The sequence below is a fragment of the Sciurus carolinensis genome, chromosome 8 (assembly GCF_902686445.1).
Source record: "Sciurus carolinensis chromosome 8, mSciCar1.2, whole genome shotgun sequence".
In the NCBI taxonomy this organism is placed as follows: domain Eukaryota; kingdom Metazoa; phylum Chordata; class Mammalia; order Rodentia; family Sciuridae; genus Sciurus; species Sciurus carolinensis.
The window spans coordinates 119,942,414-119,963,351 of NC_062220.1; the positions used below are offsets into that span (position 1 = coordinate 119,942,414).

The 20,938-nt window shown below is 38.5% G+C and overlaps 1 protein-coding gene across 1 annotated transcript in view; it reads left to right on the forward strand.

Moving 5' to 3' along the window:
• Specc1l (sperm antigen with calponin homology and coiled-coil domains 1 like) overlaps positions 1-20,938 on the forward strand; it is a 153,129-nt gene that overhangs the window by 73,859 nt on the left and 58,332 nt on the right. Inside the window, exons 8-10 of the mRNA XM_047559991.1 lie at positions 3,458-3,621; positions 6,794-6,885; positions 10,589-10,679. Of these exons, the coding sequence (XP_047415947.1) occupies positions 3,458-3,621; positions 6,794-6,885; positions 10,589-10,679 (347 nt within the window). The remainder of the gene's footprint in view (positions 1-3,457; positions 3,622-6,793; positions 6,886-10,588; positions 10,680-20,938) is intronic.

Genomic DNA, 20,938 nt, shown 5'->3' on the forward strand with positions numbered 1-20,938 from the left:
TTGGTTTTTCTTCAGTATCTCTAACTCTTTATTGAAATGATCTCTTGCTTCCCGTATTTGCTCTTTTAACTGTTGATTGGTGCGATCATTTAATGCCTGCATTTGCTCTTTCATCTCCTCCTTCAATGCCTGCATTTGCTCTTTCATCTCCTCATTAGCTTCCCTGATCGTTTTAATTACGTACATTCTGAACTCCCTTTCTGTCATTTCTTCTGCTCTGCTGTCATTGGGTTTTATTGATGTAGTATCTAGGTTTGTTTGGGACATTTTCTTCCCTTGTTTTCTCATAATGGTCAGTTGTCAATGGGACCTTGAGATATTGCAGTTTTCCACTATTGGCTTATAGTGTCCCACTAGATTTCCAGTGTATCACCTCCCAGCCTTCAGTAGCCTGATGTCTTGGAGGAATCTGATAAAGCAGCTCATTCGAAGAATACTGCCCCTAGCCCCCTACTGGTTCCACGTTTTGGAACTGGCTCTGTGCGGAAATGCTCTCACTGTGGGCCTGCACCGTGCAGCTGGCCGTGTGGGAAGAGCCCACTGCCGGAGTGTGGAAGACTACCTTGGGAAGACTCAAGCTGCCCTGCCCGGCTCTGCTAAGCCACCTCTATCTGGGCCTGCCACCCGGGCTGAGCTTTACCCAGTGGGCAGACTCACCCGTGGCTCCACTTCAGTCCGAGTCTCTCAATGCCTCCCCTTCTTAACTCCTGGGTTCTGGAGCGACCGGGGGTGCAGTCTCCCTCTAGGCCGCCATCTTGGATCGCCCCGTGAAGAGAGCCCGCAGCCGGAGTGGGCAGAGCCGCCTGAAGAGGTCTCCGGCTGCCCTGACCTTATCCCTGAGACTGACTGCAGATCGAGCCTCTCCGCTGGTTCTTTGCAGGAGTACACTGCACTGCAGCAGCTCCGGGACTCGGAGCGTGCTCTGTTCAGACAGGCTCTCACTAGCGGGCCAGTTCCGTTCCGAGAACCTGGAGAAGCTGGCTGTGTGGGCGGGGCCGGAGTGCGCAGGACTGCCTGTGGATGACTCTAGCTGCCCTGCCCGGCTCCGATAAGCCACCTCTATCTGGGCCTGCCACCCGGGCCGAGCTTTACCCAGTGGGCAGACTCACCCGTGGCTCCACTTCAGTCCGAGTCTCTCAATGCCTCCCCTTCTTAACTCCTGGGTTCTGGAGCGACCGGGGGTGCAGTCTCCCTCTAGGCCGCCATCTTGGATCGCCCCGTGAAGAGAGCCCGCAGCCGGAGTGGGCAGAGCCGCCTGAAGAGGTCTCCGGCTGCCCTGACCTTATCCCTGAGGCTGACTGCAGATCGAGCCTCTCCGCTGGTTCTTTGCAGGAGTACACTGCACTGCAGCAGCTCCGGGACTCGGAGCGTGCTCTGTTCAGACAGGCTCTCACTAGCGGGCCAGTTCCGTTCCGAGAACCTGGAGAAGCTGGCTGTGTGGGCGGGGCCGGAGTGCGCAGGACTGCCTGTGGATGACTCTAGCTGCCCTGCCCGGCTCCGATAAGCCACCTCTATCTGGGCCTGCCACCCGGGCCGAGCTTTACCCAGTGGGCAGACTCACCCGTGGCTCCACTTCAGTCCGAGTCTCTCAATGCCTCCCCTTCTTAACTCCTGGGTTCTGGAGCGACCGGGGGTGCAGTCTCCCTCTAGGCCGCCATCTTGGATCGCTGCCTATTTGTTTTTAATGAGGTAATTGGTGATATTGTATAAAGATAAACATTTGGAAAATCTGTGTAATGCAGTGAGCCAGTATTTTCCTTAAGATGTATATATTATTTCAGGATCATATGGATAAAAGATTCTTTCAAAGTACATGACAGACCACTGGGTTTTAATGGAGAAAATTGGGAAAGTTTCTATGGTTTAAGATTCCACATTGAACTAAATTTTGTGTGTGTGTGTGTGTGTTGCTAGGTATCAACGCAGGGTCTCCTGCATGCTAGGCAAGTAGGTGCTCTAACACTGAGTTACACCCACATTCCACAACCAACTCTTCATTAACTATGAAATGTTGCATTTTAGTGTAGTATTGAAGAATAACCAGTTATCTAAAAAAGGTTTTTAAATTCTCTTCCCTTTTTTAACCACATATCTCTTCAAGAGCTGCATTTTTTCATATCTCAGTAGATTGAATATATTCTATATGAGACATTAAACAGATATTTAACTGCTACTCTTATTAAGAAATACAGTTATAAATATAGTTAAAATATTTGTATCATGTTAGTAAGTCCTGAGTTTACTTTTATGTTTACTTCGTGTGTGTGTGTGACTGAGACTGAACCCAGGACCTCATGTATGTTAGGCAAGTGCTTTACTACTGAGCTACATCTCATCCCTTTTTATTTTATTTTGAGACAGTCTTGCAAAGTTGCCCAGGTTGTCCTCAAAATCCTCCTGCTCTAGCCTCCTGAGGATCTGGATTATAGGAGTACGCTACACACCTGGCTTAGATTAATTACATATTTTATTTACTTTCTCTTTCAATTCATTTACTGGATGTAACTCACATAAACAAAAGCTTTTGGGAGTCCTCCTCAATTATTGTTAGGCATGGGAAGGGGTTCTCAGACCAAAAAATTATAATCATTATTATGGATTATTAAAACTTCTAGTCATGATAAGTAGCTGCATGTGGACTCTGGTACATCTTGAGACAAAAAACTTCCAGAGAGCCAAATGACCAACACAGAAAAACTTTCCTAAAAACTGACTTAATTTTTGTCCCTATAAGTGTACTTGATAGTTTTTATGATGTGCAAATTCTGCAACTGCAGTCTCATTCTAGATGAAAACATGTGTTAGTCAGCTCAGTAAGTGAAGAGGACCAGAAATGAAATAGCATTGATTTTTCTGATGACTCAGGATATATCACACTGAGCTCCTAGGGGACTCATGTTTCTAATATGGGCCTGGGCTTTTTTTTTTCTTTGTAGAAATTCTATTTGGAGACAACAGTAGTTCTGTTTTGTTTTGGTCATTCAGAGCATGGGCTTTGGTTTCATTTCTTTGCATTTCCAAGTTCAAGCACAGGATTTTAAGCTAGAGCCAGCATAAATTGTCTACATGTGCTGGTAAATTCCCAGACTCCTGAGAAGGGCCGGGCCTTCCTGGCAGCATAGAACCAGAGATTCTTAGTTGAGTCAGGCTGTGGCCAGTCTGCCTGCCATTTTACTGCTAATTGATTACTGATGTCCTCACCTGATACTTATTTAGATGAAAATGGAATTTGATGGTTATTTAACTTGCTTAGGATAACTTGATATGAAATTTTTAATATCATTTCCTGGTATTTATCAAGCAAATGAGAATATTAGACCAGGTAATCTACTCTGCTTAACCGATATAGTTAAAAAAAAAGAAAACAAAACTAATGTCTTCTAATGCTAATGGGAGAGGGAAAATGTATATTTTCTCATACATATGTGCAAATACTGTATTTCTGTGTTATTTTTAGGCAAGAGGAGGAGCGAGGCCGGGTATACAACTACATGAATGCTGTTGAGAGAGATTTGGCAGCCTTAAGGCAAGGGATGGGACTGAGTAGAAGGTCTTCAACTTCCTCAGAGCCAACTCCTACAGTAAAAACCCTCATCAAGTCCTTTGACAGTGCATCTCAAGGTAATTAATTCCTTATTCATTGTGCCAAGGGAAGAGGTTCTGTTTACTTACCCTATGTTTTCTGGTGGTGTTTGTTATTCTTTTCCACCTTACTCTCATCTCGTCAAATTTCATATAGTATCAATGAGTTAATGTAAAGTGAATTTTCATAGGGAGTTTGGAATCTATTTTGCTTTAGAAATCTTGGTCTCAAACTCATGTCTTTTTTTTTTTTTTTTTCCCCTTTTTGGGTGCTGGGGATTGAACCCAGGGCCTTGTGCTTACAAAGCAAGCACTCTGCCGACTGAGCTATCTCCCCAGCCCCCTCAAACTCATGTCTTGATCATGTAGAGATGTGTCTTTTTTCCTCAGGTGAATCACATGTTCCTGTGACTTAATTTATCCTCTTTATGCCTAAAATGTCTAGACACCTTAAGTAAGCTCTTTCCCTTCCTTTGAATTCTTGTATTTGTATATTCCAAATGCTCACTTGACATTGACACTCAGGTGTCTCCTAGATATCTTTATGTCCAAATCCAAACTTTTGTGCCCAACTTCAGTCCAGAGAATGGCAGCATCATTCCATCCAGTTACTGAAACCAGAAATCTGGGAATCTTCCTTAAATCCTCCTTTCTCAGCCCTACATCTAATCCAGTCTTAGCAAGTCTTTTTTTTTGGGGGGGGGTGGCAACACTGAGGATTGAACTCAGGGCCTTGCATATTTTAGGCAAGTGCTCACCACTAAGCTACATCCCCATTTTTTTTTTGAGATGAGGTATCAGTTAAGTTACCCAGGCTGACTTTGAACTTGTGATCCTCTTGCCTCAGCTTCCCTAGTAGCTGGGATTACAAGCATGTGCCACCACACCTTAGAAAATCTTGATCCAGCCTTCAACATGGGCCTCCATCTTTACTTAGTCTGCTTTTCTCCATTTCTAGTGGCACAATCTTTAGTTCAAACCACCATCAACTACTAACTTTAGTAACCTCATAATTTCCCCATTTTATTTCATGATAGATTTTTTTTTTTGCCTAAAATTATTTAATTACCTTATTATAGTTGGAATGAAGTTCAGCTCTCAAGTGCCTGCAAGGGTCCACCTCTGCCCACCTCCTCCCTCAGATGGGCCAGTCTTCCCCGACCCCTATACCTCAACTATACCACATTTCAGGTTCAGAAACATGCTGGGTTCTTTTAATAAGGACGAGGTGAATCTTGAAGCACTAACTAATGTTAAAATATATCTGCAGTCCTTTTATAACAAGTTGCAGACCAATGTGTTATTTTGTTTTTTTAAAGTACATAGATGGTTATATGTATTTGCATTTAAAGTAAAGAAAGAGGTCTTCAGAACAGCTATTAGTAGCTACCTCTGGTTAATATAATGGAGTAAGATGAAGAGAACTTTAAAAAAATATATTATTATAAAGTGAAAATGATAATAATAATAATGGCATGCATACTAAATTAAAATTACACAACTATTCAAAATATTAACAAAACAGACTTTTTTTTTCTTAGTACCAAGGATTGAACTCAGGAGTACTTAACCACTGAGGCATATCCCTAGCCCTTTTTTATATTTTATCTAGAAGATAGGGTCTCACTGAGTTCTTAGGGCCTCACTAAGTTGCTAAGGTTGGCTTTGAACTTCTGATTCTCCTGCCTCAGCCCCCTGAGCCGCTGGGATTATAGGTGTGCACCACCATGCCCAGCTAACAAAACAGACTTTAGTGCAAAAAAGATGTGTATGCTCTTATAGTAATCTTTAAAAAATATTTTGTAATAAAATTAATCTAAATAGCCCAGTAGTGGCACTCATAGTTATAAAAGAATTAAAAGTAAGTATTTAGACAAATACTTGTATATTAATGTTCATAGCAGCACTATCGACAATAGCCAAGAGATCGAAGCAACTCAGGTGTTCTTGAATTGGGTGAATAGATAAACAAAATGTGATTTATCTATATAATGGAATATTAGTCAACCTTAAAAAAGGAATGAAATACTCTTACATGCTACAATATAGATATATCTTTATAACTTTATACTAAGTGAAAAAGCCAGACACAACAGGCCATGTATGATAAGATTACATTTATATGAAATATGCAGAATAGGTCAGTTTGTAGAGACAAAGCAGATTGGGCCTGGGGGAAGGGTGAATATGAATAGGGGTAACTACTTAATAAGCATTAGATTTCCTTTTGGGGTGATGAAAATGTTTTGGAAATAGAGGTGATGACTGTACAATATTGTGAATGTGCTTAAAGTTAATGAACTGTACATTTAAAAATGGTTAAATTCATGTTATGTGAGTTTTGTCTCAGTAAAAAAGATTACCTGCAATGATATTAATTCTAAATATTAATGCTGGCCTTCATAAAAAGGTCCCCAGTGGTCTTCTATTTCATCTTGCCACATTGTGTGACATGCTGGGTTCAATTTGCATTTCCTATTTTGAATTTAATGCCATTTCAAATGAATAATCACTTTAATGCAGACTTTATCAGAATTTGTGTTAAGTCCAAGTATCTAGAAATTAATTAGAGAATGAATTAGAAAAAATAAGCTGATGTGAGTAGTTCATTCTAGAGAGCAAGATTGTGTAAACAAATAATTATACATCTTTGTGTTAAATGCAAATCAGAAAATCATGTGAAGTAGAGTGATCAGTTCTGTAGGAGAAAGTGAGATGGAATGAATAGAAGTTCACCATCCTTCTGTTTAATGTGCAGTTAGTGAACATCTACTACATGCCAGGTCTCTTATCTGAAGCACTTATAGATAACATCCTATATGGTTTTATTTTATTTTATTTGCAATGCTGAGGATTGAACTCAGATCCTTACACATGCTAGGTAAGCACTTCAGCCCCTTTTGGGTTTGTTTTGTACTTGGATTTCATTGGTTTATGAAGTACTTAGGCCACTTAATATAATTCAACAGCAGAAATAAAATTATTGGCCTAGGTAAGCAAACAATTCACCTGGTGGTCAAAGCACTTGTCTCCTGAGACACAGCTGTGAGTGTTCAGCATAGGTTAGGCATCAGCCAAGACTGTTTCCAGTGGAGTTTGAGATTATTGATTAATCTGGTGAATCCTTAAATGGGGACCAGTTAAGAAAACTTCTGCACTGTGATCCCTTTGTCATTTGTTTGTTTGTTTGTTTGTTTGTTTGTTTTTGTAGTACCAAACCCTGCTGCAGCTGCAATTCCTCGGACACCTCTGAGTCCAAGTCCAATGAAAACCCCTCCTGCGGCAGCTGTATCCCCTATGCAGGTAAGTGCCTGGGACCACTGAAGGTTTTGGGGGTCTCAGAATCTGAAAGTTAAATCCTTTTCTTCAGTATCATGCGTATGTGTGTCAGGTGGGCATATGACTCAGAAGGATATATTTGGGATCTGTTTCCTAAATACTGTGAATATCCATAAGATAAATTATATCCATCTGAATTGTGTTGTTCTTCTGGAAAACTAAGATGCCTTTTGAGTATGCAGTTGGCATGTCTAAACCTGTGCTGCAGAGCAAATCACTTCAAAGCCTAGTGACTTCAAATAGCAATTTACTGTTTTTCACATTTTTCTGAGTTGACTAGGCAGTGTTTTGCTGGCTGTGCCTGGGGTCACTCCTGCAGCTACACTCAGCCAGAGGGTGAATTGGGACCTGGACTCAGGAGGACACTGTACTGCTGTCTCCACATGGTCTTTCTTCTCAGGCTCATTCACAACAGCTCCAGGAAAGTAAAAGTGGAAGTTAGCAAAACATCTGAAGACCTTGGCATGAAATTTGGACAGTACCACTTCTAACCTATTATTTTGGTTCAAACAAATCATGGGGCCAGCTCAGATTCAGAGTGGGAAGGGTCTGTGCAAGGCATGAGTTCAGAGAAGTGTGATTCTTTGGGGACCATTTCATCACAGTCTAGCACAAGGACATTGTCAGTCCCTTATGAGCAAATTTCTGAAGTTCCTCTTTTTTGCCATTGTGGGAAAACAGACCAGAAACAGAATGGGACTATTCTCTATAAAGAGACCCTCTCATTGTGCCCTTTATCTGTCCACTTTCAGAAAGTGACTGAATAGGTAGTATTTCCACACAGGTGAGAGCAGCTAAAGAAAAAATTGCCTCAAAGCTGTTATCCTGTGATATGGGGTAGTTTTGGTCATATCTGTTCCCTAAAATAATAGGGTTTGGGAGCTTTTTTCTTTTTGAGTTGAGACTTTAGTGCTGTATTAACAATTGGTCATGTGTTTTATGAGTAGACTTTTAACTTTTTGTAAAGTTTAGGGTGAAAGTGTACTTCCTCTACGTTTGTGATGTTGCAAGTCAGGGGCTTTGCTTTTGCCTGTATGTACAAATGTCTCATTTTAATGTAAAAAGATCTAAGGGGGGAATTCTGTATTTCACCTGCAGATTTAATATGCTCTCCATCAATCATACTTGTTCTAAAAGACTGAAGAAATAAGTAAAAGCAAAGTAAAGGTGCCAAATATAATAAACTTAAAGTAAGATAAAGTTTCTCAAAATAGTCTTTGTCAGTTGAAGTTCAACATCCAAGGCATCATTCTTTAAATCTTTTTAAAAATAGGAGGTGAAAATCTCATTTCTTTAATTTGAAAAAAGCTAATAATTATAAGCTATATCCACTAGCTTTTTAGTTCATAACTAGCACAGTGCATCTCAAACCTAACTGTATATAAAAATCACATGGAGAGTTTTAAACACACAGATTCCCAGGCTCTAGCTAGTGAACCAGAATCTCTGGGGACTGGGGCCCAAGATTGGGATTTTTAGTTTTTCAAAATTCCCTGCTAAAATGCTTCTTCTGACCATGAGGGACCAACAAAAACTGCTATCACAAACAACTAGAAAGCAGGACAAAATATAGGAAGCAATTATTTTCAGACATTATGTAAAAAGCAGTACAGGATTATGATTCCTGAAAAAAAGGTAAGAGATAAGGGAAGTCCTGCTATGGCCCACATTCCTTTCATGTAATCAATTTCTGGATGGTGATGTGGAGAAGATGAATTGATGGGAAACAGAGAAGGGAATCCAGTTGGATCTGAGGAGGAATAAGTCAGTGTTGAAGGAGAATGATACTGCTAGAATTTTCAGAACAGAGTCCTCAGGAGGAGGGAGCTAATGGAACAAGGGCTCGGAAATCTACATAGACATCTTTCTGAGTTTTTGCCTGAATGCTGTACCACTTAGCTTGTATTATCTATATGCTAGCAAAAACAATTGGAAACTGAAACATTTAGCAGTAATTTTAATGAAATATGTACTAGACACTCCAGTAAAAACTGTAAAATATTGCTGAGGGAAATTAAAGAAGTAATAGAAAGATATTTATGAATTGGAAAACTCAGTATTATTCATGTCTTATATTCTTCAAATTGGAATAGATTGAGTCAATCCCAGTTAAAAATCTAAGCATTTTTGGAAATTGGTCTGTAGATTGTGTCAATCCCAATTAAAATCTCAGCATTTTTGGTAGAAATTGACAAGATTTAAAACAAATTACATGGGAATCAAGGGAACTTGCATGTGCAGAGCATGGGGGAGGAATTGCACTACCTGATTTCAACACTTACTCTAGATTCTTTTCAACAAAGAATTCTGAAACAGATATTCATATGGACAAAATGAAATTTACTATAGACCAAAATATACAAACTAATGCTATTAAACTTCCAGATGAGAACAATAGAAAGATTCTTCATGATCTTTGAGAATACAAAGATTTCTTGTTTAGAACACACAGAAGCATGAACCATAAAAGCAATTTGATAAATTAGGCATCAGATTTTAAAACTTGTCTAAAAGACATTAAGAAATTGTAAAAACAAGCTATGGTCTGGGGAGAGTATATTCATACTTCATTTTTCTGATGAAAGATTTGTACCCAGTAAGTAATGGGCAAAAAATTTGAAAATACCTTTCCCAAGAGAAGATATACAAATGACCTTAATATTTACATGAAAAAATGCTTAACATCATTAGTCATTTAATGGAAGTTAAGTCTACACTGGGGATCCCAAGCAAAGCATTGAGAATGGCCAAAATTTAAAAGGCTAACAATATCAAGTGTGGTCAAGATGTGGAGAAGCTGGACCTCTTGCACATTTCTGCTGGGAAATGAAATGAGTAGCTATATAAAGAAGGTCTGGGGGAAAACCCAAGGGAGTAAAACATGAGAAATAGCATAGATAAAATATAAATATTTTATAGGTTTAAGTATTTGTATGGCTCTTTCTAACTGTTTGTGTATGCATAAGTCTGGAAATGAAGAAGCCAGTGACAAAACTGTCGGCAGTAGTGCTGAATTAAGACATTAGGCTCTTCTGGGCCATTGTAGGGTAGCAAGTGAGTGACAGAATTGAGATCTGTTTGGAACTAGGACATGGATAATTAACAAAACTACTAAAGGAACACATCTGTATTTCTGTTTGGAACATATTTTTGCTTTTAGTGAATTGGTATGTGATATTTTAAGAATTCTCTTTAATCAAAATAGTGAAGTCATGATTAGAATACCAGTGGTTGTCAAGGGTCAGTGGTGTAGGATCTGGGAGGAAAAAGGTGGGTGTTGACTGTAAAAGGACCACAGGAAGGATCATTGTGTGGATACAAATGTTCTGTATTTTGACTTTGTCAGTATTCTGGTTGTGATGTTCTAAGTATTTATAAGCTTTTTTACCATGAGGGAAACTGTGGGAAGAATATACACATCTTTCTATATACTTCTTTCAATTGCATGTGACTCTATAATAAGTTTAATTTTTAAAAGTCTCTTGATTATATTATATGCCTCTGGTGTGTGTGTGTATACCTTACTATAGCAGTATGGAAGGAATTATACAAATTCATAACTATTTACTCTCTGTAGCATATATTTTCTCTCTGAGTTTCAGGCTACATTTAACCTTTTCATATTTTTTTAATTTATTTAACCTTACTGTTTATCTTATGATTTCAGAGACATTCCATAAGTGGACCAATCTCAACATCTAAGCCCCTGACATCTTTGTCAGATAAGAGACCAAACTATGGAGAAATTCCTGTTCAAGGTACATATAATATGTCACAGTATTTAATTTTTGTTTTTGGTTAATTTTTGGATTCTTGTGGCTGCTTTGGCTAACATTTTTTTCTTTACTCTTGGTATTATTTCAGCCAATCTGGTATACATTTTTATCAGAAGTTTCCTAATACTATGTCTTTATTACAAGTGGGGGAATGAGTTATTAATAAATGCAACTTTCTCAACAGCTCTGTTGTCACATTATAATAGGAATAGAGAACGCACACCATTACTAGGCACTAGGCACTGTTTTCACAGTTTTTTATGGGATATGTATTATTGTCATTCCCATTTAGTAAGCACTAAAAAATGAGGATTGAAGAAGTTAAATAACTTGGTTACTGAAGAGTAGTCCTGGCAGCCTCCCTCTGAGCCTCACTCTGAGCCCCTTCTCGATCCTGCATATTGAAGCTGAGACTCTTGTGGATAAGGTCCAGCAACTCTTTGGAGCCCTTTGTGAGGGACTTGCCTGTTCTCACATAGCTCTTCATAGTAGAGTCAGTACTTGAACCTGTTTCCCTCCTTTTTATAGTCTGAGCTCCTTCTTTTATACACTACTTCACACACTGTGGAAAGGTGACATCAGGGTATGGCACGTCATTTGGGGTGGATTTGGCAGTACTTCCAAGTGTGCATGTCACTTAGGGCCCAAGGGCTTCTCCCAGCATGCTCCAGACCAGTTATATCCATGAACTGTGAATTTCTAGGTAATGAAATTTGGGTTCTGTGGGTGGAACTATAAGGTGTCAACAAATGTGGATGAGAAATCAAGAGAAATCAGCAGAATTGTGAAACATACTCAGTTAAAGAGCTGTCTCCATGGGCTCCATGTAGCACCAGTGCCTAATGACTTAAGTTTGGTGTAATGGGCCCTGTACCTGTCAGTCTTGAGTGTTTGGATAAGCTTATTATGCACACTTTGGAAGCCAGTGGAGCACAAAGTGGTGCTACTGCCCCTTTACCTGCATAAAGTCTTGCCTTCTGCCCCTGTTTATTGGCTTCTGGTTCATTTGGTTAATTGTGACCTGAGCTCTTTTCTCCCCTGAAAAGGTCCTCTTGCTCAGGGAACAAACAGTAGAAGATTTAAAGTCCCCTTTACCTGCACACTGTCTTCTTCTCTTGCTATACCACCTCTGGTGGATCCTCAAAAGGTTTATATTTGTGTAGCACAGAGCTCATTGGCCTCACTATGGCCTGGCTCTTGACCTCTTTGATGCTGTTCCCTTATCTGTAAATGGGAAATAATGATGAACACCTAGCTCACAGGTTGCTTAAGTTTCTCTCCCTGTTGTCAGACTTTCACCCTTATACTCACTCCAGTGGTGCTGCTGTTGTTGAGATTGTCAGGGACCACTGTGTCATTATCCATTCAGCTCTTGATCTTAATCTGCCAGCAGCATTTGGTACTGTTGAGTACTCCCTTTTCTGGAACATTCTTTTTGGTTTCCCTGACACCACACCCTTACATCTTCTCTCTCCCAGGCCACTCTTCCTCCATACCCTATGCTGACTTCTCTCTTCTCCTCAAACTATAAATAATGCTGTGGCTCAGAGCTCAGGTCTTAGACCTTTGTTCCTTATCTGTACTTACTCTCTTTGTTATTGTCTCCTCTGTCATGGCTTTAAATGCTACTTAAAATACTGTCACATTTGTCTCCACTCTGTCTTCAATTCCCTTTCTGGCTTCATATCTTTCTCTCTCACTCACTCTGCCTAGACACATGGGCATCCTTGCTGTCCCTGGGCAATCAGGCACTAACTTGAACACACCATCTGGAAGGCACTCGATGATCCTAAGACACAAGAGAGTAACAAGTCTGGCATCCCAGTAGGCTTCTGAGGAGGATGAGGATAAGAAATGGCTCAGGACTTTACCAACCTTGCAAGCCTAGGCTACAGCCAACCCTAATTGCCTTCTCTACTCTCATTGCTGTGTTCCCAACTCATCTTGTATGGCCACAATAGGGTGATTTTTACTAGGGAAAATAGGTTCCAACAGTGTTTCTCAAACTTACCTGAGTCACCAAATAATGGGATCCTGTCAGGCACAGTGGCACACACTTGTAATCACAGCAGCTTAGGAGGATGAGACAGGAGGATTGTGAGTTCAAAGCCAGCCTCAGCAATGTTGAAGTACTAAGCAACTCAGTGAGACCTCGTCTCTCAATAAAGTACAAAATAGGGCTGGGGATGTGGCTCAGTTGCCCAGTGCTCCTGAGTTCAATCCCCAGTACCGTACCCAATACTCCCCTCCCCCCCAAAAAAAGAGATCCTGGGTCTCCTTTCAGATTATAGACTCTTCAGGAAAGGGAGCTTGGAATCCCATTTTCATAAGCACCTAAAGTGACTCTTTGGAAAGGATAAACTTGGGGAAACTGGGCAAAAAATTACAGCTGTTTAGTTGTTTTTGTTACCTTGACTTTTGTAAGTGGGGAATGAATGTGGAAAGTATGGGACAAAGTTATCAAAGATAGACTAATACCTTGAGACTCTATACTTGGCTCTTATTTTATTACCTGATAATGTCATTGGGCATGGAATGTATGCTGGCAATTTGTGTTAATGTTGGTCTCATTCTCCACTCCAGCTTTTTAAAATGTTTTAATGGGGCTTAGTTGGAACATTGTAAATATAGTAAGCAGGGGAATTTTTACCTGGGACGTTGTCAATAGAGTGATCTTTTATCTTACATAGTCATTAGAGAAAGTAACCACTTACAAAACTGAGAACAAACAAATGATTCTTAGCCGTTAAAAAAACACTTTTATTATTCAAACTGTGATACGGGGTAGGATTTCCGAGTTCTGTCTTGAACTGCTTTTTTTCCTTGATTGTCCTGTTTATCTTGGCATACATTAAAAAAAAACACATAGTCTGTAATTTAACTTTGAGAGTGTCAGTGACTTTACTAACAAAATTTTAAAAGGTGCTCTTATTCTACTTACACTTTAATTAGAGAATTTTCTTTTTCTAGTTAAGTATTTTATGATAGGCATTTCTTTTAAATCACCATGCCTGTATGACATTTGAAAGAAAATGTTTCAGATCAGAGAAACCTTATTATACCCAAACTAATCAAATGGCTAGGGTCATGAGTGGTGTCACCTCAGTGATTTGTGATAGTGTGTGAATTAGCATTTGTGACCTAAATAGAACAGCATAGATCTGCTTCTATGTAGCAGAGGTTACTCTCTATAAAGACAGTTGCACAGTGGTCTTATGTGGTACAGAATATTAAGGAGTAATCTTAATTGACTGATAGATATGGTTGAAGAGACAGAGATTGCCCCAGTACCAGCATAGTATTATTTTCACCCCTCATCAGCTCAGACCTGCACCTCATAAAATGACGTTTCAATTATAGACCACATACATAATGGTAACAACATCATATAGCCCAGACGTATAGTAGGCTATACCATTCAGTTTCGTGTAAGCATATTTATACAATAGAAAAAAATTTGCCTAACGACCCACCTCTCAGAATGCATCCCTGTTGTTAAGTGATAGTGACTGCAGATACTCTTAAGAATTTGATTAATCTGAGTGTTGTCATTATTCATACTGATACTAACCTCTGACTTTTTCTGACTCTTTTCCCAGCCTTCTTTTGGTTAGTGCTTGCATAGCCTATCTTTTCCCTTCCATTTGCTTTTAATTTATCTATGTCTTCATGTTTAAAGTGGGTCTTTTTTATTTATTCTGACAATCTGTGTTTTAATTGGTGCATTTAGACTATTTACCTTTAATAGAATTGTTGATATGGTTGGATTAAAATCTATCATCTTGATAAATGTTTTCTATTTGACCTGTCCTATTTCTTTCTTTTTCCTCTGCCTTCTCGTTTATTGATAATTTTTTATTTATTTTTTCTCCTCTATCAACTTACTATTTATATCTATTTATATAGTAAGGTACATCATTGGAATTTTAGTTGGAATTGCATTGAATCTGTATAGCACTTTTGGTAGTATGGCCATTTTGACAATATTAATTCTGCCTATCCAAGAACATGGGAGATCTTTCCATCTTCTAAGGTCTTCCTTAATTTCTTTCTTCAGTGTTTTGTAGTTTTCATTGTAGAGACTTTTACCTCTTTGGTTAGATTGATTCCCAAGTATTTTATTATTTTTTTTGAGGCTATTGCAAATAGAATTGTATTCCTCATTTCCCTTTCAGATGTTTCATCGCTTGTGTATAAAAATGCTTTAGATTTATGCGTGTTGATTTTATAGCCTGCTATTTTGCTGAATTCATTGATGAGGTCTAGAAGTTTTCTGGAGGAGTTTTTTTGGATCCTCTAGATATAGAATCATGTCATCAGCAAATAGTGACAACTTAAGTTCCTCTTTTCCTATTCATATCCCTTGAATTTCTTTAGTCTGTCTAATTGCTCTGGCTAGTATTTCAAGAACAATATTGAATAGAAGTGGTGAAAGAAGACATCCCTGTCTTGTTCCTGGTTTTTTTTTTTTTTTTTCAGTACTGGGGATTGAAGTCAGGGCCTTGTGCTTGTGAGGCAAGGACTCTACCAACTGAGCTATTTCCCCAGCCCTTGTTCCCGCTTTTAAAGGGAATGCTTTCAGAAGTTTTTCTCCATTAAGCATGATGTTGGCCGTGGGGTTAGCATAAATAGCCTTTACAATGTTCAGATATTTTCCTACTATCACTTTCTTTTCTAGTGTTTTGAGCATGAAGGGGTGTTGTATTTTGTCAAACACTTTTTCTGTATCAATTGAAATAACCATATGATTCTTATCCTTAAGTCTATTGACATGATGGATTACATTTATTGATTTATGGATGTTAAATCATCCTTGCATTCCAGGGATGAACCCCACTTGATTGTGGTGCACAATTTTCTTAATATGTTTTTGGATACGGTTTGCCACTATTTTGTTAAGGATCTTTGCATCTATATTCATCAAAGATATTGGTCTAAAATTTTCTTTTGTTGATGTGTCTTTGCCTGGTTTGGGTATGAGGGTGATATTAGCTTCATAGAATGAGTTTGGTAGGGTTCCCTCCTTTTCTGTTTCCTGGAATACTTTGAGAAGTATTGGAATGAGTTCTTTGAAGGTCTTGTAGAAGTTGGCTGAGAATCCATCTGGTCCTGGGCTTTTCTTTGTTGGTAGGCTTTTGATGGCTTCTTCTGTTTCATTGCTTAATATTGATTTGTTTAAATTGTATGTGTTTCCTGGTTCAGTTTGGGAGGAGCATATGTCTCTAGAAATTTGTCAAAGTCTTTGTTAGTTTCTATTTTGTTTATAGATTTCAAAGTAGCTTCTCATTATGTTATGTATCTCAATGGTTTCTGTTGTGATATTTCCTTTTTCATCACAAATTTTAGTAATTTGACTTTTCTCTTTTCTTCTCTTTGTTAGTGTGGCTAAGGTTTTGTCTATTTTGTTTACTTTTTCAAAGAACCCACTTTTTGTTTTGTCAATATTTTGAATTGTTTCTTTTTGTTTCAATTTCATTGATTTCAGCTCTGATTTTAATTATTTCCTGTCTTCTACTACTTTTGCTGTTATTCTGTTCCTCTTTTTCTAGGGCTTTGAGTTGTAATGTGAGGTCATTTAGTTGTTGACTTTTCATTCTTTTCTTGAATGCGCTCCATGCAATGAATTTTCCTCTTAGTACTGCTTTCATAGTGTCCCAGAGATTTTGATATGTTGTATCGTTGTTCTCATTGACCTCTAAGAATCTTTTTATCTCCTCCCTGATGTTTTCTGTTATCCATGCTTCATTCAATAGCATATTATTTAGTCTCCAGGTGTTGGAGTAATTTCTGTTTTTTATTTTGTCATTGATTTCTACTCTCAGTCCATTATGATCTGATAGAACACAAGGCAGTATGTCTATTTTTTTGCATTTCCTAAAGACTGCTTTGTGGCATAACATATGGTCTGTTTTCGAGAAGTTTCCATGTGCTGCTGAAAAGAAAGTAAATTTGCTCATTGATGGATGGAATATTCTATATATGTCTATTAAATCTAGGTTATTGATTGTGTTATTGAGTTCTATGGTTCCTTTGTTTGGAAGATCTATCTAGTGGTGACAGTGGTGTGTTAAAGTCACCCAGATTATTGTGTTGTGGTCTATTCAATTACTGGAATTGAGAAGGATTTGTTTGATATACAGGGATGCACTGTTGTTTGGGGCATAAATATTTATGATCATTATGTCAGTATGAAATGTCCTTCTTTATCCCTTCTGACTAACTTTGGCTCGAAGTCCCCTTTATCTGAAATAAGGATGAAACCCCTGCTTTTTTACTGAGTCTGTGTGCGTGGTAGGTTTTTTTCCCATCCTTTCACCTTTAGTCTGTGGTTGTCTTTTCTATGAGTTGAGTCTCTTGAAGGCAGCATATCGTTGGGTCTTTCTTTTTAATCCATTGTGCCAGTCTATGTCTTTTGATTGATGAGTTAGGCCATTAACATTCAGGGTTATTATTGAGATATGATTTGTATTCCCAGTCATTTGGGCTTATTTTTGGTTTTTAACTTGGCTTGGTTTCTCCTTTGAGTGGATTTTTCTCTAATGTAGTTCCTCTCTTTGCTGACATACATTGTTGTTTTTCGTTTCCTCCTCATGGAATATTTTGTTGAGAACATTTTGTAGCACAGGCTTTCTATTTGTAAATTCTTTTAACTTTTGTTTATCATGGAAGGATTTTATTTCATCTTCAAATCTGAAGGTTAGTTTTGCTAGGTATAGGACTCTTGGTTGGCAACCATGTTCTTTCAGAGCTTGAAATATGTTGTTCCAGGCCCTTCTAGCTTTTAGAGTCTGGATTGAGAAGTCTGCTGCTATCGGTATTGGTTTCCCCCTATATGTAATATGATGCTTTTCTCTTGCAGTCTTCAAAATCCTCTTTATTTTGAATGTTAGGCATTTTCATTATAATGTTCCTTGGTGTGGATCTGTTGTGATTTTGTGCATTTGGTGTCCTATAAGCCTCTTGTAATTGATTTTCCATTTCATTCTTCAGGCTTGGGAAATTTTCTGCTATTATTTCATTGAATAGGTTGTTCATTCCTTTGGTTTGTATCTCCGTGCCTTCCTCAATCCCGATAATTCTTAAATTTGGTCTTTTCATGATGTCCCATAGTTCTTGGAGATTCTGTTCATGATTTCTTACCATCTTCTCTGGGCAACTTTATTTTCAAGATTAAATATTTTGTCTTCATTGTCTGAGGTTCTGTCTTCCAAGTGGTCTAGTCTTTTGGTGATGCTTTCCATTGAGTTTTTTTATTTGGTTTATTGTTTCCTTCATTTCAAGAATTTCTGTTTTTTTTTTTTTTTTTTTTTGAGAATCTCTATCTCTTTGTTGAAATGATGTTTTGCTTCCTGCAGTTGCTCTTTCAACTGCTTATCGGTATTATCATTCATTGCCTGCATTTGCTCTCTTATCTCATCCTTTGCTTTGTGAATCATCTTAATCATCTTAATTATCTCCATTTGCCAACACATTTGGAAGCCATGGCAGCCATCTTGGATAATCCTGGAAGCCGTAGCTTTGATATTTAGGTGGAGCAAATCCCATTCTGAGATGCCTGCTGGAGACTTGAAGCTCATTGTCAGGTACCTCTCATGCATCAGGCTACTTAAGACTGGGAGGTCTGAATATATATGATTGTTATAGTGTAAATTTTCTTTTTTTCTCCTTATTGATCAATTTTAAGTTTTTATTTCTTTACTTTTCTTGCTCTCTTTTCCTTTTGTTTAACTATTCCGTCAGAGTCTCTTTCTCCCGTTTTGCATGCTAACAACCAATTTCTTTTGATTATACTCTCACCCTTTCTATTATCTAGAACTTCTGAATATTCTTTTCTTATCCCATTAACAGCTACATCCTACATCCCTCTGCATCCTCTTTGTCCTCCATTAGAAACTGCAGACCTTATTGCAAATCTGTTTGTTATACTGTAGATAATAATTGAACTCCTTCTGTTTATTACGACAATATTGTTAATATCCTCATAGGAGTTATTTGGTCTAGGATTGCATACTGTCTGAATTGGGCACTGCTAATATTGATCTCCCCCTTAAAGTAAAGGTTTAGGAAACCTATAGGTCCACTATAAGCCTATGGGGGGAATCTGCAGTACCCAAGATCTGCACTGCTAGAGGGGAAGATACATGAAAAAACAAGGGAAGAAAATGATCCAAACAAATCTAGATTTTATACTAATAGAATCCAATGACAGTATGGTAGAAGAAATGTCAGAAAAGGACTTCAGATTATACATGATTAAGATGATTCGCGAAGCAAAGGATGAGATAAGAGAGCAAATGCAGGCAATGAATGATAATACCAATAAGCAGTTGAAAGAGCATCTGCAGGAAGCAAAAGATCATTTCAACAAAGAGTGATTGTCTCTCATTTGTTTTTTTATGTGGTGTTGCAGATTGAACCCAGTGCCTCACACGTGCTAGGCAAGCACTGTACCACTGAGCCACATCCCCAGCCCCAAGATTCCTATTTTTAAGCCTGCTAATTTGCCTATAAATTTGTTTTGACACACAATGAAGGGACAATATCTGTACCAATTTATTTTTATGATTTCTAAAATAAGAATTACGTTGTAGACTTGTACACTCATATTATCTCCAGTTGTCTGTTGGAATAAACAGAATATATCTCTGGTTATGCCCTTGGGCTTTCGAGATGCTATTAGCTCATGCTATTATTGATTATTTTCTTCTTCTGTATCTTCCAACTTAACTGGCTCCCTGCCATCTTCATTTTAAAATGTTCACATCTTTCCTACATTAAAAAATATCTGCCTCTCTCATCCACTGTTATACCTTCTTCCCTTTTGCTTGCACAATTTATCACATCTTTCCTGTCACTCACTCTTCAGCACATTCTAATCTTCTTCCTCCCCAGTTGTTCTCACCAAGGTGACCTTTGACCCTTGTGTCTCTGAGTATACTCCCTCTCCATCAGCTATAACCTGATAATTTCCAATATTACACATTCACTTCACACTTTTTTCTTCTGAACTCTTGCTCTGCTTGCCTGCTCCATATCTTTCCTTTGAGATCTCAAATGTTCTCATATGTGCATGTGTACCTCTATCCTCCAAAATACTCATCTTTCTTAGCATAGTATCACCATCCTCCTCACCTCTACATCTAGTCTGTCAGAAAGTATGTTTTTGCTACCTCTTTAAAGAGTTTAAAGAGTTATTTAATCCATTCACTTTATATCGTCACTGGTGTCACCCAAGTCCAAGTCATTGTCATCTCTTGTCTATACCATCTAACACATTATCTGGCACGAACCTCCCTAGTCCCCTGCAGCCAGACCATTACTAACCTGAAAAAACCTTATTGTCTCCCAGTACCAGCAGTATAAAATCCAAACTCCTTACCTTGTAGTTCACCTGCTTGACTTTCCTTTGCCTTTGCAGCCTCATCTCACTCTGTTCTTCTCTATCTCTTCTGAAGATCACCATCCTGCTTAACAGTAAATTAAGCAGGAACACTTTCCCTTCCAAGCTCTACTTTGCCTGTATAAAAACTATTAATCATCCTTCTGGTTTCAACTTCACTGTCATTTCCTGAGCAGCCATTTCAGACCTTCCCTCAAGACTAACTGTGTCACCCACTGGGTTCCCAAAGTTCTTGGTTTGTTCTTTCCTAGCATCCTTCACTCATCATGAATTTAAATGTCTGGCTTCGGCTCTGAACTCTTAAGTTCAAGAAGGCAAGTTTCTTATCTCTTTTCTCCTTCCTTTGACCTTTGCACCCAGCCCAGTGCCTGGAAAGTAGTGGACACCCAAATGATTTTTGTTTAATAAATGAATTAAAGGCAAGAATAGTTCCATATGGCAATGGAATAGAATGTGTTACTGTAAAATATAATGCACTAATCTTATTTCATGAAGAGAGCTAAACCAACAGTTTGATGTGAAGATAGAAACCAGCCTGCTCACTGCAGAAGTAAATGGACCTGTGTTCTTACAGTGACAAGTGCCTCTGGGCAGCTTTGATTCTCGCAGTGAATATACTTCATGAAACAAATGGCAACAGAGTGTATTGTGACTGTTGCAAGTTAGAGATAGTTTTTGGGGGCTGTGTACTGGGGATGTAGCCCAGATTCTCATGTATGCTAAGATCTGCTCTACTACTGAGCTATACCCCTGCCCTACCACAAGAATAACCTATTTGGGCTTCCTGTACATTTTTGTATATTTTTAGAGAGGTTAACTGTTGGACTGTGGCAGGGACTAT